Source organism: Carassius auratus, chromosome 27 (assembly GCF_003368295.1).
Source record: "Carassius auratus strain Wakin chromosome 27, ASM336829v1, whole genome shotgun sequence".
Lineage (NCBI taxonomy): Eukaryota > Metazoa > Chordata > Actinopteri > Cypriniformes > Cyprinidae > Carassius > Carassius auratus.
In genome coordinates, this window is record NC_039269.1 from 28,554,909 (window position 1) to 28,579,729 (window position 24,821).

Here is a 24,821-nt window from a genome sequence, read left to right on the forward strand (position 1 = left end):
GTTATGCTCAAGTATCTGAACAGACACCAAAAAACAGCAATCAACGAGAAATACAGTCGAGCTGTCATCCTCCCAGCCTGTGATCGCTGCTGGACAATGCACTGAATTGGTGCGTCACGAGAAGCAGACAGCAAAGCATACAAAACTAAAACGAATATGCATTGCTACAATAACAACCTCTGTAAAATGGGATTTTAAAGATTCAAGGAGAACAGGTCAATTCCAACCCTGATCAAACTCACCTGCTTAGCTAGCTAGTAATCTGAAATGCCTTGATTAGCTTGTTCAGGGGTGTGTTTGATTGGGGTTGGACCAGCTGAAAGCTGCATTCTAGCTATATAAATTGGGGACCCGTGGTGTGTGTATACAGAGATAGCTCAATCTAAGGTAATAAAAACATAAAGATTAATCAAGAAAGGTCTTTATACGCATCTGAAAACATAGCCTATATAATATCATAGGCTTATCTATAAATAGATTGTTGTAAATATTACACATTGCACCTTTAAAACACTTCTTGAAAGCTACAGTTATAAAACTTATGAAATTACATTTTTTATGTTCATTTACTTTTTTTTTATCAACAGAAATATACAGAACGCCTTACAATAGAATCTCGCTGCCCTCTGCAGGAAAGATGTGAGAGCAAATACATTTATTAGTTTTAATTAAATTAAATAGAAACAAAAATAGCATTACAACTAACTTATACATCAAATAAATCAACATTTTGAGTCAGATGTGTGTGTTTTCTGGCGTTTTATCGTAAACGCTGAGTCAGTGTCTGTGATGGAAGAACACGCGATGCTGCAGCACGCCGTCCACTGCGTCAAACACGCGACTCCTGATTGGCTGAGAGAGAGACAGAGAGAGAGAGAGAGAAAGAGAGACAGAGAGTAGACCAGCCCAGAGCCGCATCAGCTGCAGACACACGCCGCATCCTCATCCTTACACACAGCTGCACAATGAGGGAAATCGTACATATTCAGGCCGGACAGTGCGGTAACCAGATCGGTGCCAAGGTAAGATTACATGCATCACAAAAGGTTTAGTAAATTCGATATGAATGCAATATCTTCCATTTTTATGTTAAAATATAAAATTAAAAGTGGTTTATGAATCACTTTGCTATAAATTGCGAGAAAATCATTGAAGTGCTTGTGTTTTATGTGACATCTCTGAATGGGTGTGGTGAACGTCTGCAGTGGCTCTGTGCAGGACTCAGTAGTCCTTCAAATGGGAAAACTGCTGCATCATTGAGTACGGAATTTGAATTGACATGATATAGCTATTCAGCATTCAGTTGTGAAACGTTTTGTGCATTTCAGTTTTGGGAGGTGATCAGTGATGAACATGGGATCGACCCCACTGGCAGTTATCAAGGTGACAGTGAACTGCAGCTGGAGAGGATTAATGTTTATTACAATGAGGCATCTGGTAAGCAATTGTGCATTAAGCAGTGATGCTACTTTATATGTCAGTCTGTATTTGGTCAGAGGTATACTGTATGCATTTATTAGGTCATGGTTTTGCCAGCTCTGCTCTCCTGACTATAGACCGCAGCTGGCAGTTATTGATTATTACAGAGGCCAGGCCCATCTGACCACCGCCTTAAAGGATGCATTATAGATTTTCAATTGTAGATGGTTTAGGTTTCACCCGACTTAATTACTGCTCATCTTTTTGTTCTCCGTTTGCTTAAAAGATGACAAATTTGACTTGTATTTCTGGACATCAGTCTGTCATAACCCTATGTGAATGCATTAACTTTGTGGGATATAAGCACAGTCATTCAAAAATACCCAAATGTGCTTTTATGGCTGTAGAGAAAACCATTTATGTGTAGCTGCTGTTGTCTTTAAAAGGGTGGGGCAGGCAAGATGGATGATGTTGCACTTATTTAAAGAGGGTCAGTATCTACAGACATCATACCAAAGTAGAAAGGAAATAAATTATGCATACACTAATTTGTAATTAGTTATATATATTACATGCACCAACTGTAAAATCAAATAAATTTATATGGATTTTCAAATTCATGAAACTGAATCAGTTTTTCTTAAGATGGGATGTTTCAACCTTTGGATGTTTACACCAAACCTATTTTGTTTCGCAGGAGGCAAATATGTCCCTCGTGCCATCCTGGTGGACCTGGAACCTGGCACAATGGACTCGGTCCGCTCTGGCCCATTTGGGCAAATCTTCAGGCCGGATAATTTTGTGTTTGGTATGTTTATTACACATTATTAATCCAGTACAAATACAAGAGACTGAAGATTTTAAACTATAAATCTCCTCCCTTTTTCTATAAAATAATAAACTGGGCCTAAAGATGCTGAAAGAGAGTGATGAAAAAGCACCATAAAAAGCAGCCAATAAAATTCCTTTGCAATATTCCATATCTTCTAAATCTTTAGAACAGAAGAAGTTGAAAAACAGAGTGCTTGTTATTCGCTGAAAATCCTACACCACTGTTGCTCGAAACCCTCAGTCACGCTTGCATTCAATCCCAATATTGAACATGCGTAAGCAAAAAAAGAAAAAGGCATATTGTCCACATCAGCAAAGCAGCATGATTAAGTGAAAGAGTTTCAAAGACTTAGGGCTCAGATATACGCAAGCAAGATCCAAAAAGATATGGATGTATCGATTTTTAACTAAATCTGGTCAAAACAATATTCATTTGGAGTTTGTTTCTCGTCTTGAAACAACTTCTGTCACAAACCCGCTAACACTGTATAGTTTGTCATTCTCTATTCAAGTCTTGTGTGATCTTTAGTAATGAGCTGATGAGTTGAATCAGGTGTAGGAGATGAAAGAGACATCCAAATCAAGCATTGAGGAAGGTACCCCAGGACAGCTTTAAAAAGCATTGATCTAAACACCTCTCCCAACAGCGTAAGTGGCATTGGATTATTCAAACAGTAAAATGCTGTTCAAGTATTTCACATTTTGTCTACCACCTAATCAAAGAAAGAAACCTTTACTCTTGGTATACTGCTGATTTGATTCAAGATGGAGTGTACAGTACACCTATTTCTTAACAACCTCTGGTTTCTCGTTTAATCCAGTTCATCGCATACCCCAGCTCATCTTTGATGCATGCTCAAACTTAGAGTAACTTTGCAAGCCAAATTTGAATGAGATTGGAGGAAGAGAAGACTGTGATCTAAATAGTGACCTACATTTCCATTCCTCACACAGCCAGAACACATCATCCAGACTACTTTTATGGTGCTGTTTTTGTCATAGCTCAGCAGCCCACACCCATCCCCATAATGAAAAACCATACCATGTCGAAAATGTTGTGTACCACAGAGAGAAATGTCATATTAATTTTTTTCTAAAGCTATGTGAGTAAATGATGATTCAGCTAACCCAGGTTTTCTGGAAGCACAACAACAGTATACATTTTGGATGTCACCCTTTTCTGACCCTTCATTTTTGGTCTTGAAGTCTCAACTAACAAATTCATTAGTGGAATCAGGTGTGTTTGATCAGGAAACGTTAGTTTTGGTGTGCCTCAAGGAACAGAGTTGGGAAATACTAAAGCTGGTCGAACACTGGAAGAGAAGCGCAGTGTAACGCCTCATCTTTAAAATTCGGACACATTGTTTTCTGAGCATGCGCACATCGGTGGTGCCATTCGTGTCTTTCCACGGCATCTTGCAACGATTCAAAACAATGTGAAGATGCATGGCAGCGCTTCTTGTCCAGTGTGCAAACAGCTTTATCCCTGCTCCTGAAGGGCTACTGTCTTGCAGACTTCAATTCCAACCTGATTCAACACAAATGCTTGCAACTGTCAAGCAACCCTTAACACCTTGTTAGCTGGTACGTGTATGTTTTTTGGTTGAGGTTGGAGCTGAAATGTGTAAGACGGTAACTCAAAGAAGCGATGTTGGAGACACATGCTATAGAACAGTGGTTCTCAAATCTGGTTTTGGAGAACCCCCAACACAGTACGTTTTTTGATGCCTCTCTTATCTGACACACACACTTGAGGTTTTGTAGTCTTTACCAATGAGCTGATGAATTTGATTTAGGGAGACATCTAAAATGTGCAGAGTTGGGGGTTCTCCAATACCAGGGTCGAGAACCAGTGCTCTAGAACTGCAGTTCTTAATCCTGGGCCTTGTGAACCCCCTGCACTGCACATTTTGTGTGTTTCTCTTATCACTTCAGAGGTTTGTTCTGTTCCATTCGACCATAAGTGCCCTGCAAAGTGGACATCACAGGATCTTCTGCAATGATTCCAGTTCAAAAGGAGCATACATGTTCCATTCAAAGGACATTAAAGTTGTGCAAGACCTGATAACTAGCTGAATTAAGTTTTGGCTGTGTGAAGACACTGCAGGTAGTGATGTAGTTGCAAATCCGTGTTCTTAAGTGAAGTGAACTTCAGCCAACTAAGAACTGTTGCTCTAGAACAGCGGTTTTCAACTCCAATCAGTGAGCCCTCTCCGCTCTGCATATTTTATTTGTTTCTCTTATCACTTAATACATTTGTTCTATTTGACCACAAGTACCGTGTTTTTCGGACTATAAGTCGCACCTGAGTATAAGTCGCATTAGTCCAAAAATACATCATGATGAAGAAAAAAAACATATATAAGTTGCACTGGAGTATAAGTCACATTTATTTAGAACCAAAACCCAGGGAAAACATTACCGTCTACAGCCGCGAGAGGGCGCTCTGTTTATTAGGGGTAGACTACAGGAGCACTGAGCAGCATTGACCCCTCTGGTGGCTGTAGACGGTAATGTTTTCTCTTGGTTAATTTCTCCTGGTTCATGTCTATTAATTTTGATCAATAAGTCGCACCTGACTATAAAGGCGGGCGTACACGGTGCGATTTTTGCTGTCGTACGAGTTCGCATGCGATTTTTTTCAGTCGTGTGGAAATCGTGTATTCTCTTATGGTCGCGGCTCGTATCATTTGCGATGAATTACGAGCCGAGCAGAGTGGCTTACGAGCACTTCCCGACCTCCCGATCATTTTTAAACATGTCTAAAAAGTTTGTGAGCTATCGGTTTGAATTCGTGCCATTTGTGCGGTTGAACGAGCCGATTTGTTGATTTATCTGAAGTTGACCAATCACGAACTAGGAAAACCACAGAAGAAGAAAGACGAAGATGGCAGCTGAGGTCTGACAGGAACAGCGAGCGCTGTATGATGTTTCTAGCAACGTATTCCAATGCCTTTTTAGTTCTCTCTTGCTCTCTCGCTCACACACGCATTTGTAGTTTACAGGGACGTAACAGTATTCTATACTGTATATCCCCATACACTACTTCCATCCATCACGAAAAATGCATGTTTAAAATTTCTATTAAACACCGTATAGTATTTTTTAAAGCCATTTGGTTTACGAGAGCACAGTAATTGTCCTCATAAACCGTGTTTACATTTTAATACCCATTTCAGATATTTATAAACCATATAGGCCTACAAGAACATTGCTGAAAAATAACCTGTACGTGTAGGAAACAGTCAAGGCTCGTATCAATATTTTATTTGCAGTTATGAGAGAGGGAGAGCAGTTATATTAGGCGCGTTCCCCTTGAGGCACCGCTGCATGCACAGAATGATCACCTGTATGACATCAAAGTACCGCGAGAGCGATTCGAATGCATTGGATATGTGTGCTCTCATATCACTCTCGCGGTAATGTCATACAGTGATCCTTCTGTGCGTGCAGCGCTGCTTCAAGTCGAGCGTGTCTATCAACTTCGTGCGATTGCTTCTGGAATTCGCAGGTTGTAAAATCTTTTCGTATATCATGTCGTCCGTACGATTTTCAGATAAACTCACTCGTGCCGTGTGCGTTGACATACGATCTTCCGACCATCCGAATTCGCACCGTGTACGCCCGCCTTAAGTCGTAGCACCAGCCAAACTATGAAAAAAAGTGCGACTTGTAGTCCGGAAAATACGGTACCCAGCAAAGTGGATATCACCAGATATTCACGATGATTCCAGTTTGGTATATTAGGTATTATGTCACACTTCGCTATTAAGTTTCGCCTGTGTGTGCAGATGTTGCCCAGTGCAAATCCATTAATTAATTTTCCGAAGTGAGGTAAATGGATTTCCCCTGCTCAGGGCGTAGGAAGCAGTGAACACTGTGTAGGGATCATGTCAATCGGAACATAGTTCATTCACGTAGCTCTCTTCTAATGAGCTGTTTATCTGAATCAGGTGTGTAAGATAAGAAAGACATGCAAAATATGCAGAATGGGGGGTGTGAGGACTGGAGTTGAAAACCGCTGCTCTAGAATATTTTGTGTTCCATCATAGCTTTAGGCATGGCAACAGGCATGGGCAAACTCGGTCCTGGAGGTTCTGGTGTCCCTGCAGAGTTTAGCTCCAACCCTAATCAAACACACCTCAACAAGATAATCAAGGTCTTGCTAGGTAATTCATGAAACCTCCAGACAAGACTGTTGAGGCCAGTTGGAGTTAGAGTCTGCAGGACACCAGACCTCCAGGATCAAGTTTGGTGATCCCTGCTTCAGAACAACATACCCGGTTTCTGAAGGCACACAAAAAGTACACATTTTGAATGTCCCCCTTAACTAACCCATTCATATGAAGTCTTGAAGTTTCAAGAGCTACCGTCCTGCAGACTTCAGTTCCAAACTTGCTCCAACACACCTGCCTGTTATTATCAAGTAACTCAGAACACCTTGACTAGCTGGTACAGGTGTGTTTGGTTGGGTTCGGATCTGAAATCTGCAGGAAGGTAACACTCCAGGAGCAGTGTTAGATAGCCTTGAATAAAACTAATCCCCCTCCTCCAACCAGCCGGAGTTGCTAATTTTAATCAACCTCTGTGTTTAACCTTGGTCACGTGGGCTTTCTTTCAGGTCAAAGTGGAGCTGGGAACAATTGGGCCAAGGGTCACTACACAGAAGGAGCAGAGCTAGTAGACTCAGTTCTGGATGTGGTACGCAAGGAGTCTGAGAATTGTGACTGCCTTCAGGGCTTCCAGCTCACCCACTCCCTGGGTGGAGGCACTGGTTCTGGGATGGGCACCCTCCTCATCAGCAAGATCCGTGAAGAGTACCCCGACCGTATCATGAACACTTTCAGCGTCATGCCTTCCCCCAAAGTGTCCGACACAGTGGTGGAGCCCTACAATGCTACGCTCTCTGTGCACCAACTGGTGGAGAACACCGATGAGACCTTCTGCATCGACAACGAAGCACTCTACGACATTTGCTTCCGCACGCTCAAACTTACCACGCCTACTTATGGCGACCTGAACCACCTTGTGTCAGCAACAATGAGCGGAGTCACCACCTGTCTGCGATTCCCAGGTCAACTTAATGCCGACCTCCGCAAGCTGGCAGTCAACATGGTGCCCTTCCCTCGCCTCCATTTCTTCATGCCTGGATTTGCACCCCTGACAAGTCGTGGTAGCCAGCAGTACCGTGCTCTTTCAGTGCCAGAGCTAACACAGCAGATGTTTGACGCCAAGAACATGATGGCAGCCTGTGACCCACGTCACGGCCGCTACCTCACCGTGGCAGCCATCTTCCGTGGCCGCATGTCCATGAAGGAGGTGGACGAGCAGATGCTGAGCATCCAGAACAAGAACAGCAGCTATTTTGTTGAATGGATCCCAAATAATGTCAAGACGGCAGTCTGCGACATACCGCCACGTGGGCTCAAAATGTCTGCCACATTCATAGGCAACAGCACAGCCATTCAAGAGCTGTTCCGCAGGATTTCAGAGCAGTTCACCGCCATGTTCAGACGCAAGGCTTTCCTGCACTGGTACACCGGCGAGGGAATGGATGAGATGGAGTTCACAGAGGCAGAAAGCAATATGAATGACCTGGTCTCTGAGTACCAGCAGTACCAAGATGCCACTGCTGACGAAGTAGGCGAGTATGAGGAGGATGATATTGAAGACGAGGAGGACGCTCTCCATTGAGATAGCTGATAGCCAAGTAGATGTAGTTTTCAAAACCATTGCTTTTAGCTGATCTGAAAATTTCCATAGCAATGCAAACAGTGCCGCTACGCCATAACTCAAAAGGGGCTACCGTGTTTAATTGATGTTCTGGAAAGATACAAGTTAATAGTCATTCTGCGAACAGTGATCAATCCGTCTTGAAGGACAAAGGGTACATTAAGACATGTGTTGTAATATATGCTTTAAACTGCAGTTGCCAAATAAAATAAAGTGGTCACAAACATAAATTAGTCTCCTGTTAAAATGGTTTGATTCATTTTAACACTTACATTCATTCATTAAACTCAATCACAAAAAAATACACAAAAAATCTGAAGTTTAGCCAGATGATTATAAGTTAACCTACACTGATAGGTTGTTTCCCTAAAGCAGGGTTCTCAACTCTGGCCCTAGAGGTCCACTTTCTTGCAGAGTGTAGTTCCAACCCTAAACAAATACACCTGAACAAAGACTCTTCAGGATTTCTAGAAGGTTACTAGCAGGTGAGCTTGATCAAGGTAACAGCTAAACTCAGCAGTAAAATGGACTTCAAGGGCCTAAAATGTAAAAACTGTCACAACATTACTGTTTGAGGATCCTGACCAGCCCAACTCACCAATGGCTTAAGTTTGGGGGTGGAAATACCCATAAGTCAACCAATGGCAGAAGGAGGGAGGTTATTGGGAAACCTTTCTTAAAACATGCAAACAAGCAACCAGGGTTGTCAGGTCAGTGTAGGGTGACCATATGAGCCATTTTCCCAGGATTTCTATATTGCCTAAAACGTCCAAAGTAGTTTGACCAATAACATGCAGGTATGTTACATAATCAACCAATCATGGAGTGTTTGTTCGTTCATTCAACTCATTCGCTTATGAATGTCATACAATGATCGATCTGCACAGCAAAAACAGCCAAAATCTGGATGTTTTAGGCAATATAAAAATCCTGGCAAGGAAGCGTCCAGGGAAAATGGCATATGGTCACCCTAGGTCAGTGAAACCATCCAAAATTTTTTTGTGAGTTTCCCTCCATCATGGGTTTCCTCAGCTGGAATACCATTCTGGGGGTGACTGCTTTAACCCACAGCAAGAGTGTAAAATAATGCTCGGGAAGTGGCACGTCTGGTAACATTGGTGTAAAATTTGCCCAATGCAAGAAAGCTCTTAAAGAGTTTATTCACCCAAAAATGAAAATTCTGCCATTAATTACACACCCTCATGTCATTCCAAACCCGTAAACCATGGTTAATCTTCAGAACACAACTTGAAATCCGTGTGATCCTCAGTCATTTTGTCCATCAATTGTTGACTGGTTTGTGCAAAATAAGCATCATGCATCTGATTGTGATTGGCTTAACTGCTATGTGGCCTCACATATGTCAGCAGAAAGAAGAGTCACATCAAAAGGAAAACAATTAACATTCATAAAAAAATAGGGTCAATTGTGATTTCATGCCAACTTAAAAAAAAAAAAAAAAAAAAAAAAAAAAACAAATAGAGCTTTACTTTCAAACCTTTCAAACTTTATTGCACTGATTTGAAGAAAATGATCTTTAAATGTGATAACATTCTAAAAATAATTCTATCGAAGACATTCTTGATTTTTTGATATAAATATTCAGCATTCAAGTGTGAAAAAGCCTATTGCTTGTCTTGCATTAAAAAGATGTGACAATACATAGCATCACTCAGTTATAACGAAACAACAAAACTAAATGTGAAACCCAACCCAAAATAAGTTTGTTTTTGCAACAATAATGGCAAATCAAAATATCAAATTATATTAGTATTTAAAAGCTACATTAAACATCTCTCCTCTTAAAAGTGCTTGATGAATTAGTGTAACATTTACAGCTTACAAAATTATCACAATCTGATTTACGGTATATTTTTAAGTTACTTTAAGTACTCCTACACACAGCACATTGGCCACTTTACATATTTATGAGATTTAATTGTGGCAAATGATTGTCTCCAGGATCAATTTGATCCAGCAAAACACACCATCTGTTTTCTTCAACCCTAAATCCCTAAAGGGATAACACAGCAAATCCCATGAGGAGGTAAAGGAGCATCTGGTCATGCTGTGGTGGGGATGAACGGAAGACTCAATGGAGTGTCTCTTCTGTAGTGTTTGACCAGTGTAATACTGACATATCATCAGACGGGGCTGTTCTCGTCTCTGACCAACGAGATGACACTGCAGTCTGTAGAACAATTACGCAACCGTGACTTTGTCAACATCTCACCGCTCGGACATCTCCCGTGGCCTCTGGAGAGACAGAACACAAAATGTCAGCTAACACAGAAAGGAATTGGATTCGATTTGTGGTCAAGCGTGAGCCCCAGGAGTTTTCCACTAGTGCTTTCAGAGCGGTCTCTGGGGGTCTGGAGAGGAAACAGGAAATAAAACACAGTTTTGCTCTTCAAATTAAATGAACTTCAAATCTCATACATACACACACACACACACACACTTCATTTCAGCTAATCTCATTTTCATTTAGTTTAACTTGATGTACTAAGATGCCTAAAACCAATAGTGAAACTATATAGACTTAAATAATAACAAAAACTAAATTTGACCCTGGAACACACAACCAGTCAGAAGGGTCAATTTTCCAAAATTTCGATTTATACATCATCTGAAAGCTGAATAAATCATCTCTCCATTGTTGTGTGGTTTGTTAGTAGGACAATATTCATCTGAGATGCAACTATTTGCATCTCAGATCAGAGGGAGCAGAAAAATCTAAATATTGAGAAAATCATCTTTAAAAAGTTGTCTGAATGAATTCTTAGAAATGCATATTATTAATCAAAAATTAAGTTGACATTTACGGTAGGAAATTTACAAATGTATTCATGGAACATGATCTTAATATCCTAATGATTTTTGGCATAAAAGAAAAATCTATAACTTTGACCCATACAGTGTATTGTTGGCTATTGCTACAAATACACCCCAGAGACTCAAGACTGCTCTTAATTACTTAAACTTTAAAATAATAATGAAATTTGTGAACAACATAAAAACCAAAAATGTTTATCAAAACAAAAATAGCCTCTCAATGATACTAAAATACTAAAAGTCCCATTGGGTGATACTAATCAAAAGTTCAAAACACACTTGCGCTCTTCATACACACTTTACTAGTGTTTTGTGCTTTGGCTTGTCTTTCATTGTCATGGTGCTTTAACAATCATGTGTTTGTCCTCATTTTTGTAGCTTGACAACTGTGGTCTTTTCCCTTGTTATGTGAGGGTAAAGTCATGACATTTTTGGATGGTTTGTGGCCCGTACCTGGCGTCTGGGACGAGGTGCAGCGTGCGGTAGAGGTCCGCCGTGGAGGGCATCTTCACCGGGGCAGCTTTAGGGGTGGAGAACAGGGACTGGGTCACGAGCGGAGGAGTGGACTGCAGTTTGGCTTCGGGTTCTGCAGTACACAGAATCAATCGATCAGCTGATCCCCAGTGAGGGGTGTCAGACGTGGGGTGTTTCTCAGGGACACTCACCGACTGATAATGCACTGTGAGGTTCAGTCAAGGCAGGTCTTTTACGGTCTACAAATGGAGTCATGTTCAAAAACTGGGTCTTCAGCCATGCAGCTCGATCTTCCTCAAATGTTTTCCTCTAAAGAGGGAAGAAACTAACAGGAGTTAAAAACATATGATGTAGCAGAAGTCCTGTTTAACAGGTATTGTGTTCAGTACCTCGTGGCCCAGACGAATAGCAGCTTCAGTGAAGTTCTTCCTCTCTCGCTCGAAGTTCCTCTTCTGCTCATTAAAGAGCCTCCACTCCTCTTTGAGCCGCTCTTTCTCCTCCAGCGTGTAGCAGTCGTTCAGCAGAGCCGCAGTCTCCTCGTCACACGGTGAGCTCAGCTGCTGCTGCACACACACACACACAGTACAGCCACACAAACACACACACACACACAGTTCAGCCACATGTCTACAGGCTTTTTAAAGACATTTAAGACCAATTAAAGAACTTAAGGAACAAATTAAAAGGGACGGTGTATCTCTCTGTTTGAAGAAGCACTTCAAAAATAGAAAATATAATTTCCAAACGATCTTCCTAACTTCATTTTATTAAAAATCTGCTTAGCTAGAATATGGAAATAGCTTCTGGTCACATTTTGATGTTCTTCCTCAGAATTTTTGTCTTTTTTTTTTTTTTTTTTTACTGCACCATGCAAAATGACATAAGTCTCATTCTGTCTTTTCGGAGACATTTATCAAAATGTTTTGAATTTATGATAAGGAAAAAGAAAAGAGAGCGACATCTGCCAATGCAAGGGGAAATCAAGTTTATATGGCCAGTTTACAAGATTTCTTCAGTTTGCATCTCAAATGTTCTTGAATATTTATATTGGGGGAAAAAAAGACAAGAACACAAAGAAAATGTAAAAAGTTCTGCTTTGATTTAAGACTTTTTAAAACCTGCTGAAACCCTGATTTGGGGGCAAGCGCTAATACACTTTATGATCTCTGTTTTGGCCCGATTTATGGAAGGGACCAGAAACACTGAATTGGAACAACTGATGTGTAAATGATTGCACGGACAGCCAGTTTGTGTGCATTGACAGAATCTGATCTGGGAAGAGATGTGTGCAGACGCTGACCTGCAGAAGCTGCTGCTGCATGTGGATGAACTCTTTACACTGCTGTAACTCCAGTCTCATGCGCTGCATCTCGTCCTCGTGCTCCTTCCTGGACATCATCTCGTCTCCCTCGCGCTCCTGAGACGCCAGCAGAGACGCTGCAACACAAGCACACGCAGAGACATTGCTTAATGACTCCAAACATCACTACAGATTCAAGAACACCACCAATATCTAACGGATGAAATACTGTAATTTAGAGCAAAGTGTCACTAGAAATTGTATTGTTTAGAATTTCTTTTCCAAATTTCAATGGTTAAATTTAAATTTGAGTAATCAAAAAGCTTTTAGAATTTATTAACCCTCTATTGCATGAAATATTACTTAGACATGGTAAAAAATATTTTGCATGTTTTTATTACTTAAAATTAGCTAAATAACAGATATATATATATATATATATAAAAAATAAAAAAAAAAGTAAAAAAAGTTTAAAGGGGGGTCAACAATATGCAATCATGGAAAGTAGCATAAAATCAAAAAAATTTCAAAAAACTACTTTTATTTAAAACAAGACTCAACAAATCCTTCTCATACTTACTGAAATGTTTAAACAAACATTTATACAGTGAAAACATTATGTAATTTCAACAGTTATCTGAAATGTCTGGTAATAATAACCAGGAACCTGTCTCACTGAAATACACTATTCATTAGTTTAATTTCATTTCATTCTCTTCATGCCTTGTGAAAGTCAACAAAGCAGTTCCTCTCTGCAGTGAAGCAGAGGAAAACTGCACACTTTGAGCACTTGCTTCTCACAATGCCCTTGCATCCTCGCATTTTGCATCTGCCCTTCTCAGATGAAAAATTAAAGTTTACTTGACCCAGACAGTGATTACATTTTTAATATTTGATGAAAATTTTACAAAATTCTGAATAAAAGGCAATATTCGGGAGCCCCAGTGATGTTTGCAGGTCAATGTCCATGATCAAAAAGGACTGGCAAACAGGATATCCTGGTCATGTGACCTCATAAATTGTATTTCCTTCTAAATGAAAGCCCCTTTTTCACAACTAACTGTAAAAACATAGATTTTATATTACAGCTTTATAGAAAATTAATATTAAGTAATTGTTGCCATATGGCAACGCTATGCAATAGAGGGTTAATCTTGAAAAATACATATATACACACTTTTTTTCTGGATTCTATTAAAATGTAATAATCAAAATAATGTCTATTTAACTGAATTCATAACTTGATTTTTTACTATTATTTTTATTTTTTTACAATAAATGAAATAGTTTCTGAAAGAAATTCTGTGTTGTGTAATCAAATGACAGCATCAAACATTGACAAATGCATTAAATCACATGAAAACTGAATGGTTTGATTTCAGCCTATTTGCATCCTCATCACAAACGCACATGTAATCAAGGACATCTGCTCATTATAACTCATGTGTCCAATCATAAGAGCGATACAGTGTTATTCCACCCCACCTCTAAAACCATGCATATTCCTATAAAAGATGACACCATTTGGAGTTTATTTTGAATTAAGTGTTTCAGCGACTAATGTTTTCATTTCCTCCAGAACAGATCCATGTATTAGATCTGAAAAGCATGTAAGGAGGAAAGCAGCATCCACGCGTGGTACCTTGGCTGTCGAGTCTCTCCATGTGGCTCTTGAGCTTCCTCCACTGCAGGCGGATGCTGTCGGTGAGCTGCTGGCGAGCCTGTTCACACGACTGCTCCACACTCTCTCTGCTGCAGTCACCTGGATCCTCCTCGTCCTCAGACACAGCCTGGAGAAGGCATCCAAAGTGACTTACAGAGCATTCAGGCTAACATTTGTTCCCTGGGAATCGAACCCACAACCTTGTGCTGCTAACACAATGCGCTACCACTTGAGCCACAGGAACACTTAATATACATATGAACATTGATCAACACGCGTACTACACGTTTAGCACAAATATGGTAAACAGAAGCTTAACTTTAACCATATTTGATTAGATCCTTGTATACTGACCAATGTTTATATGAAAAAAGCCTCAAATAAATCTGTTATAAAGCACATGCATTTCACTCAATCTTCATTTGCATTATATCTTTATAAAAAATAGTTTGAACGGTAATCTGCCATGTTTCATTAAAATATCTGTGTTTATTAAAGAGGAACAAACATCTTATGAAAACATGGTGAGAAAATTATGCCAAAAAAAAAATTTATACATGTATATTGAATTATTTAATTTATGTTATAACTATAGAAGACTGTTTCCGCCACTGAATAAATGTTTTTTTTTAAAGGTTATTGCAACTATATCTCACAAGCCTGACTTTTTTTTCCCGCCAAATTGTGAGTTTTTAAATTGCGCATTTCCGACTTAACACGCAATTGCGAGTTTATATCACGCAACGGACTTTATTTCTCAGAATTGCGACTTTATGTCTCGCATTTTCAGCATTATCTAAATGTACAAAAGTAGCCAAAAATTGCTTATTAGGTAACGTGTTAATCAAAACAGAGAGTTGATTCAGAGGTAGTGCCTCGCACCATTCATCAAGTCCAAACGAGACCCAGCGTGATGCTTTAACACGCAATGCTATTTACAGCTTTAAACAACATGTCAGTGTTCACAGAGAGTGCGAGGAGACTCCAGACCTGCTCGAGGCTATCATCTGCTGGCTCTGGTTTGACGCAGGGCTTCTTCGGGCTCAGAATGGTGATCATGTCCTTCTTCATGAGCTGCAACACTTTCTTAAGCTCTGAGTTCTCCATCATCAGAGATCTCTGCCGCGTCTCATAATCACCCAGCAGAGCCCTGTACATCTCGCCCTCATGTCTGACAACACAAGAGCAGAAGTTTTACACCGTGTTTCACTGGGAGAAGTACACATGCCATGTCAAAGAGCCACGCGAGGACAGAAGGTCACCTGGCCTCCATCTTAACCGTCTTCCAGAGGCCTCTCTTGCCATCGGACCTTCCCACATGGTTTGAGATTTCAATGGCTGGACACAAATGAAAACAAAACACAGAAATATTGTAAACTATAAATAAACTAGGCATCTAGCTGCTTCACTATATTAAAAGTTGTCAGAAATGCAAGCTCTCACAGAGTTTCTTGTCTCTCTTGTCCATCAGCAGCTGGTTGAGACGCTCCTTCAGTTTGGTGCACTCTCTCTCTTTCCGCTTGGTGTCGTGGTTGTACTGCGTGGCACGACTAGAGATGATGCTCTGCAGTTTCTGTACCTGCATCAGGTTAATTACACACAGAAGTATGATTATTATGCAGGATATATACAGTAGCATACACTAAAGTCATAAAAAAAGAACATTTGTTCACAATAACAAATGTTTAGTATCCGATCAGCTTTTAGTCCCAATTGACTTCCATTAGTATTTTCATCCACGCTGAGAAAGACAATGGCTACCAGCATCTGGTTGGTTACACACATTCTTCAAATGATCTTCTTGCAGCTCGATTTTAACTGAGCTATCCTTTTAAAGATGTGCTTTTCTTTATCCAAAGCATGGTCGGCCGATATCCATTGCAGTTTTCAACAGGTATTAACATGCACCTCTAACGGATCTTGTGATCACGTCCTCATAGCACGTCCAGTAATGATTGTATATTAAGTGAGAGGATGCATTGCTATTAGACACGAGTGAATACATTGCTATTTTGCATTTCAAACTTTGTGTTTGAGAAACAAAACTGTAGTTTAGTTTAAAGAAAATGCTGGAAACAAATGCACGAGCAGATATAGAGCAACATGATGGTGCTATTCTCGTACTTCCTCTTTCTCAGACTTGAGGCAGTTCTGTAAGGTTTTGATCTTCAGCTGTAGCTGTCGCTCTCCCTCGTGCAGACCTGAGTTCTCTCTCCTGGTGTGCTCCAGCTGATCCTGACACAGTTACACAACAGCAGAAGAAATCAACAGTAAATCAGTCAACTCAGAACCACAGCACTGGGCAAAATAGATCTCACTTCACAAATGTAGAATGTGTTACTGATTAAAAATAAATAGAAACTGGAAATTTTTATATCTCTAGCATCTTCTAGCATTTAAAATCAAGGCATTATTAGCAAGGCACCAAAACTTTGTTAAATCCTTTGAGAAAGCATTAATTAAAGGGATAGTTCACCCAAAAATCAAAATTAATGTCATTAATAACTCACCCTCATGTAATTTTGATTTCTGGGTGAACTATTCCTTTAAGCAAAAAATAAAGCAATAATCAATATCATAAAAATGTCTATTACAGAAATCTCCCAGGCCTTGAAATCACATTTTTAAATCCCTTAATATTTCCAACCCTTGGTTTAGTCTGGAGTAAACATAGAAAGCGGCGTACTTTGAGTCTACAGTTGCTGTGCTGCAGATGCTCGAGGTCACTGCTGCTCTTCAGCTGCTGCGTCTCCAGATCGTGTAGGGCTCGCTGAGCTCTCTTCTGCAGCTGAAGTACTTCATACAGCAGGTTCAACACCGGCACAGCGCTCAGGACGCCTGCTTTAGTCTCTAAACTGACTCCGGTCAAGCCCAGCGAACACACCTCCTGAGGAAAACCAAGACACACAGATCATCTGCTTGCTCAATCACAGAAAGAATTGGGTTTCATGTTAGATATTGCATTTATTTATTAGTAGAGTAACTTAATATGTGTCATTCTTGCAACGGTGTTGTCATGAGAGTTAACAGCACATCTCAGGAGCAAGACAACTATTTCAATTTTGGTTAAATTAACATTTATTCCAACACTTAATTCTTATGCAAACTGACACGCTAGTAAAAAGTCAGAACTTGCATGGTCCAGTCTGGACTCCTTTTAACGGTCATATTGTGTGTTAGTTAAATTACTTGTGTAAGAAGTGTGAAGTAGACAACCATCTTAGCCATCTTTATATTTCACTCATCTTGCGCAAAATGACTGTAAACCCCACAGATAACGGCTGAATAAATTAATTTACAGACATACTCTGTATCCTAAACTAAATCCCTGTTACTGGTATGTTTTAAACCATGTCATTTTAGGTCAAAGTACTGGTTGGGAGTCGATGTCGTCTGATGGATGAGAATCATAATATGGCTATTCAAAAACACCAGTGGTTTTACCTCTATCTATAATTCTATGAGCAATCCATTAAGAAAAAGTTTAGCAGTTTATATTAAGGAGCTCAACCTGCCACCACACAAGAATCCTCTAAAGTTGCCAGAGAAGGTGCACCACCTCCAGTAGAGTGAGCTTGAACACCAAGACAAAGATGTAACACTCACCCAAGTCGCATCTTATACCCAATGCAACATCCGTTGTTTCATAGTGGAAACACACTTGTTGCAGCATCCAAAACACACAAACAGCTGATCAGATTTACAACACTGGTTCACAAGCTACTTTTGATATTCAACCTCAACAAAACATCACTAGACTGGGAGCAATCGCCTCTACATACACACTGAGAGTAGCTGGGGCTGAACCCGCAGAAAAATACTCTTGTAGGAATACCAGCACTGAACCAACAGGGCAGGGATCCGGACTGTGATTGGGCTATCTACACAATGACGCAAAACAATTAATAATAATATTAATACACCACTTAAAATCATATAGTCTTCTAGTAAAAGGTATCTCCATTATCTCCGGTCAAAAAATGTAAGAGCCCAATTCAAAGATTTAACAGGAGTTTCCACATTTCATATAAGAGACCGATGATGAAGCCAATCCTGATGACCACATGACGGTGTCTATCTAATGTCTAGAAGGAAATGGCTTAAGGCTAACAAGCCACCAATTGCCTCCACCTAATTTATGCATCACGTGAGATGATCACCTTTCCAGACTCAACAGACTGGATGTTTTTCAAATAAACTACACAAGACATTTATCATCCCCTTGCATTGACAGAGTTTGCCCAAAGGTAAACACCACTATCCATTTTCAGCACTACAAAATACTGGATGTAGAAACCAGATTCCCTCTTGGGAGGAAGCGTTTTCTCTACAGCTCCTATCTTCTTACAGGGAGTGTTCTTCCTTCCATGAAATCAGAGCTTCCTGAGCTTTTGCGGTGAGTAGGGCTGTCAAAATGGCTTAAAAAAAAATAATAATATATTGACATGTTGTACTTAAATATGATCAATATTCAAATTTGAAAAGGCATAATTTGAAAATGATTTTGGCTTTTCTCCTGAGGCCACACGAGGGTGCATTGAGCAAAATATTAATGTACAGCTCTTCAAAGCAATAAAATAACACCAGTTTGAAAAAAAAAAAATGCATAATGTTTACATTGTTTAAAAACCAAATTAAGTTGCCTTGATGATTAGAAACAAAACAGCATTATGTATGTATAGTTTAATAGAAAGGATTGAAAACCAATCACAAATAGTACTTTTTCCATTTAAAAACCAAGAGATGAAGTGGGACGGGGAAAAACTGCCATAAAGTCTCTACACGTTTTTTTTTTTTTAAAGATGAACTTGCCATCAAACTTACATCATTCCAGAGTGGCAGCAAATGCTCTGATTTTGATTAAAGATTACCAAGACAAACCATACTGAAAGAGTGTCACTCTATTGCCAAACTCCTCAAGAGTCCAACACAGAAGTAGAAAGAAAACTTTCCCAGCCAGAAGTGCAAACTCCACCAGAGATACACATGACACTTGTGAGAGCACAAGAGAGAGCCATCCATCAGCTGTCTCTCGATAGCCTCAAGCTCAACACTCGTTCTCCAGGACCCAAGCCCATGGACAGAGAACACAAGGGATGACTGATATTTTTATATTATTCATAAAAAGGGCCTTAAACGAAGGACTTCACTGTTAAATGTTAACAAGCCATTAAGTGTGGCTTGAGCATGACAAATACCCAAACTCTTAACGCACTTATCGTGTGTCTCCTCACTCATGATGAAACAAGGAAACTGAAAAAAGCAAAGACATAGCAGAGGGAGGTGCTAGCACAATCAGCCAATGAATCCACGCCATTCTGTACAACCGTCCCACTATCATTACACCTGGAGGGTGTTCCCATAGGTTCACTCGAAGACAGGAACATTACTCTAAATAACCTGAAAGGGATAGTTAACCCTAAAATGAAAACTTGGTGTTTATCTGCTTACCCCCAGGGCATCCAAGATGTAGGTGGCTTTGTTACTTGAGTAGAACACAAACAGAAATGTATAATGGAAATAGATGGGAATCACTGCTAAAACATACAATAAAACTATATAAAAAAAATATATAAATTAAAAAAACCAAAGTGGACCATTTCCACTCTTAAAGTCCACATGAAATCAAAATTGACTATATTTACTTTGTTCGCCTAAATTGATCGTTTTGTGCTGAACAATTCATCCATGCGAGTCAATCCACACAAAAACTTTTTGGCTTCATAATCTTTGACAGCGCGGGAAAGGAGAGATGGCGAGGAGGTGCATTTTTGCTTTTGGAACTCACGGAACACTTTTCCCTTTCACTAAAATTCCCTCGTTACGGTCCAGATGGCTCGATTTTTTACATTTCGAGGAAGGAGGAATAACAGAGTGGTCACGGATGTGCTCGAAGCACTTCACGCGCGAATGCTTCAAAAATTGGACAGAACACGAAATGGGGTTTGTGAGATATCTGTCATTAACAGATAACGCTGTCCCGTCAGTGTACATCGTTGGTACCTCACAAAGTTTGACGCGGAGTTGAAATGAACCAACAAACCTACTTATCTAGATCCAATCAGGTGCTAGTTGGAAAATAAGCCACGCCCACTATTTTTGCTCATTTATTATTCCGTTTCTCTCGGAAATACGTCACAACACTGGAGAAAAGTCGTTTGCAACTTCCGTTTCACGGGGACTTTAATTGAGACTGTAGATCATGTCAATGGTCCACTTGAGAGATAGGTGGCAGTAATGCACTTATAAGTCTGTGGTCCGCTGTAAAGCAAGAAGAAGACGCCTCACAGCAGGCTGTGTTTTTAGGAGGCGCTCACACAGTTCAGACAGTTCAGGCATATAAATTCTGTTCAGTTTCTTGCACGAACCGATGGTTTCGTGTCTTTACACATCAGTGTATTGCCACGAGCCACAGCGTTTAATTTGGTTTTGATTGTGTATGTTTTTATTTAGTTTTATTGTGTGTTTTAGATTGGATTATCATCCATTATAAGACTGATAGACTGCAATGGTTTGTGTTAAAAAATTCTTTTTTTGTGTTCTATTGAGAGACTGGAGTAATCAGATAAATATCAAATTTTCTTTTTTTGGTGAACTATCCCTTTAAGAGCTAGAATTATGGTGCCTGTCAAATTTATTCAATGGGACTGAAGCACCGCTTGCACTGTTTGTTTGAGGTTACATGTGCAAGACCACAATAAATGAAGCCTTGTGGGGACATAGTAAACGCTTTAAAAACAATCACTCTTTGCTTTGTGTTTAACGCTAGTAAAACTTACTTTTAAGTCCATTTAAATCGTTACATCATCCATGTTGCTTTATTTTTCTATCACCAATCAGACGAGAGATAATAGTGATAGTTTAACCCCTGACATCATCATGACATGTGAAACATGTGAGCTACTCCTGTAGTGTACCTGATTGATATACACGATGCACTGCGGTATGTTCTCCTCAGTGCAGAACGCACTTATCACGCTGTAGGAGGTTTTGGGCAGAGCCATGGTGGAATGAAGTGAATGATGAGAGTTTCGCCTGCAGGGAGACATGCTGATCCCAGAAATACTGGAAAGCTCTTTGGTGTCTGTACAGAAGACAAAAGAAAAGCCTGTCATTAAAGCCTGGCGAAACTAGACATGTCTAACATAGAGCTGTGTACAACTGCAAAAGAACTAGACTTGAAGAGAGTTTAAGTTTAAATAATACGTTTAATAATAATAAAGAAACAAAAAAAGTGTTGTCAACACACATGTAATCTGTGCTTCAATATAGTGCAACACTTCACAGATTAACTCAAATGAGCTCAGTCTCTTAACAAGATCAGGTCGACTCCACATTTGCATGTTTGCTGCTCACCGAGCGATGGATCCGGCATCTTTGTAGGAGTCCACCAATCTCCCATGTCAACCTTCAGCTGGGATGGGGTTCTCCAGCGTCCTGCTCATCCAGAGGAGATGCAAGTGGCTGGGTCAGAGACAGAGGCTAGCACTCGGCCATCGCGCCTGAAACCGAGGAGAGGTGCACTGGATTACACAGCAGAAGGCCTGTGAAGCCGGATTAAAGAGCCGTGGAGTCCCACTGCAGGATTAGCAGAGCTAGCAGGGGACGGAGGGGGCGGAGCAACTAAACATGAAGCACAGGAGGATTGATGTGTCATACAAGAGCATTTCCCCCCAAACCAGTTAAGTGCAAACCCCACCCCGCCCCACAGCACATTGGTTAAACACACACACACACACACACACACGTCAAGAGAAGACAAGACTTCACAGATTCAGTTCAGCATTCAGAAAAACACAGGGATGCATCCAATCACCAAAAACAGTAAATACTTTGAGGAAGTGCTACCAACAACACAACTGTGTAGCAGACGATCCGCTCGGCAATCAACATCACAAATGACATGAAAAAAAAACCTTTAAAATGGTTTCATTTACATATGTTATTGTTGTTGTGTCAGTGCAATTATCTACATATTTTCAAATCGAGATACATTTACTTGAGAAGCAAAATGTCTTAAGATATAATACCAAATAAACAACCAAAATAAAAGTTTGTTCACATAGTGTGTGTGTGTGTCTATATAATATATCAAAATACAAACACACGCATGTATACATTAACGAACAATTGTTTATCGAATAAACATTTATATATAATATAAATTATATCAATATAAAAATACGCATGCAAATATTTTCAAAATATATACTGTATTTGTGTGCTTTTATACACAAAATAAATACACAGTACACACACATTTATTACATAAACTATCACAAATAATTGTTTGACTGCACTTAAAAATGCACTTGATTTAGTTTTTTACTGTTGTCACAAGATTCCATTATGAATATTTATCCAAAATATATACTATATGAAGTGTAAATACATAAAGTGAAATATTTTAGACGTATAAAGGTGAATAATGGGTTTCAGTTTACACATTGTTTGGTGAACTCGATCCCAATTCCCCACTCGCTCTCTTGTCTATTCTCTTTTCTCCTATTCAGAGACGAAACAAAACCCAAAAATAAAACGCGAGCGGTCATAACGGCAGGGTTTGGAAAAAACATGTTATTTTCACAAGGTGTTTGCAGGTTTTGTAGAGTTAGATTTAAAACTTTTTAAATGCCACTTCAATTGAAATTTAAAAGACCAATTTCACAGTAATTAAAAGGGTTAAATCTAGCATTAGTGAGCTTTTTTTTTTTTCAACCTTTTGTGCTTTGAACTCTGATTCCACTGTTTGCTTTTTTATAATGTACAATTAAGTGACCATGTATACACCTGGACAGATTCGAATCAGGAAAATCTATATATATATAAACTTTTCTGATTATCCCAAGTGTGTGGTTTCAGTAATCTGATCACAAAATGTTTTAGACCTGTTTTTTCTTTTGCTGTTTGTCCTGGCATACAGATTTATGGATTATGATCTAATGTGTTAATAGTTAATCCTCTATGCTCGGCTTCTTCTCCTCATGATTCCACCTGCTCTTTGTTTTCAGTACCTGTTCATATGATGTAGTCAAGGTCGTTCTGTTCTGAGAGGCTTCAGATGTAGAGAGCATGTTTTATCAAGAAGATATTAAGACTGTAACTCGGTGTCAGCAGCTGGAGTGATTCTCATTCTTCTGATTTCACAAGAGCCTTACATAACATTACTCATACACCGTCGTAAAATATCCTGTTCCTACACAAAGGCCACAACTGATCACCTCAACACAGCAACCGAAGCAATACAGGAAACTAAACAGTTTTACTCCCAAAAAGAGAAGAACTTACAATTAATATATTTTTACCTAGTGCACAAATCCTGTACACCTCAAAAAAGTTTTAGTTAATGAACATGGATTATAATAAAATATACATAGCCTTTATTATTATATTATAATTTAAAAAATTATTATTATAATTTATGTTGACATTACAACATCATGCACCTGCTTCCAAACATTAGAGCAGAGCAGCCACATTCATTCACTCAGACTGATTGGTTGTTTATCACTAGATGGCAGACACGTGCGCTGCGAGTGTTTGTATTTGAAGAATTATCCATCACTACTTAGAGACAGACACCAGTTACATCTGATTCTATTATTCTCATGATAACACTGCTTATCTGACAATCATATGTCACACACATTTGTTTATTCGCATTCGCTAGCATTCAAAGGACGCAGTGGGTGTGTTTTCAGTAGACAGACATCTCTACGCAACTAGACGCGCTGTCTGTGTAACGTTAGGCAGCTCACGACTATTAGAGACACGACCACTGATCGATATTATATTAGACACACAGGTTGACTTACATCAGCTGCGGCTCCACGGATCCGAGATTCAGTCCGATGAGCTTCTTCAGACTGATCCGTGTTTAAAGTGTGTAAAGATGTGTTTGTGTGAGAGAGCAGCGCGAGAATCAACCACCTGTCCTGAAGCGCAGGAGACGATTGGATGATTTGAAGTCCACCTCTGTTCTTCTCAATAAACAAACACGACTCTCATTGGCCGGTCTGTTGTCAAGGAAGCAGCAACTCGCCATTTGATTGGCTGGACCACCCTTCCTACCTCTCTGTTGCAACACGTAACAGGTGTTTAACGCCTTCTACAGAAAACTAACTGTAAACACTTAGGGCCTATATAGGCCTACATACATATGTTATGCACTTTGATGTACAAAAACTTTAAACTTTGGATGCGATTAACTGTTTGACAGTACAAAAATACGCAACACACACAAAAAAACTCGTAAAAATAATTTCTCCTTAAAAATTGTATGCACATTTTTAAGAGTATTTATTAATCGCTTTGCTCCTGAATATTTAATGTTATGTCCTTAACACCATGGCAGACGTTTTACAGTTTACAGTTTTACAGACAGTTTCTTTTACTGTCTATGTTTACAGCAAGTGACTGGTTATCTGTTGCTGACGTCATATTTTCATTTGCACGCGAAACCATATAAACAGAAACCATATAAACAGAAGAAAATACATCCAGTCACAAGGCTCCTAATTCCTTCAGTAAGTCGCTTTGGAAGCATCTGCTAAATGAATAAATGTA

At 39.6% G+C, this 24,821-nt stretch overlaps 2 protein-coding genes across 4 annotated transcripts; one reads left to right on the forward strand and one right to left on the reverse strand.

Annotated features, from left to right (window-relative positions):
- The first annotated feature begins 880 nt into the window (after positions 1 to 880).
- On the forward strand, positions 881 to 8,213 carry tubb2 (tubulin, beta 2A class IIa). Its single transcript, XM_026207019.1, has 4 exons — positions 881 to 1,022; positions 1,329 to 1,437; positions 2,117 to 2,227; positions 6,872 to 8,213. Exons 1-4 carry the CDS (start codon positions 966 to 968, stop codon positions 7,942 to 7,944), a joined length of 1,350 nt encoding a protein of 449 aa, XP_026062804.1. The 5' UTR covers positions 881 to 965; the 3' UTR covers positions 7,945 to 8,213.
- A 1,262-nt stretch (positions 8,214 to 9,475) lies between these two features.
- On the reverse strand, positions 9,476 to 24,218 carry ssx2ipa (synovial sarcoma, X breakpoint 2 interacting protein a). 3 transcript variants are annotated; one of them, XM_026207022.1, is made up of 14 exons: positions 24,071 to 24,218; positions 21,612 to 21,757; positions 21,173 to 21,339; positions 16,942 to 17,142; positions 16,380 to 16,490; positions 15,699 to 15,834; positions 15,518 to 15,593; positions 15,246 to 15,426; positions 14,235 to 14,382; positions 12,593 to 12,729; positions 11,682 to 11,852; positions 11,484 to 11,601; positions 11,272 to 11,404; positions 9,476 to 10,239 (listed from the first exon to the last, which is right to left on the reverse strand). In XM_026207022.1, the coding sequence occupies exons 2-14, from the start codon at positions 21,655 to 21,657 to the stop codon at positions 10,128 to 10,130; spliced, it is 1,737 nt and encodes a 578-aa protein (XP_026062807.1). In that variant the 5' UTR covers positions 21,658 to 21,757; positions 24,071 to 24,218; the 3' UTR covers positions 9,476 to 10,127. The 3 variants fall into 3 exon arrangements, with proteins under 3 accessions (XP_026062807.1, XP_026062805.1, XP_026062806.1); XM_026207020.1 differs by having other exon boundaries at positions 11,682 to 11,855; XM_026207021.1 differs by having other exon boundaries at positions 11,682 to 11,855; positions 21,612 to 21,878; positions 24,071 to 24,215.
- Positions 24,219 to 24,821: the final 603 nt, after the last annotated feature.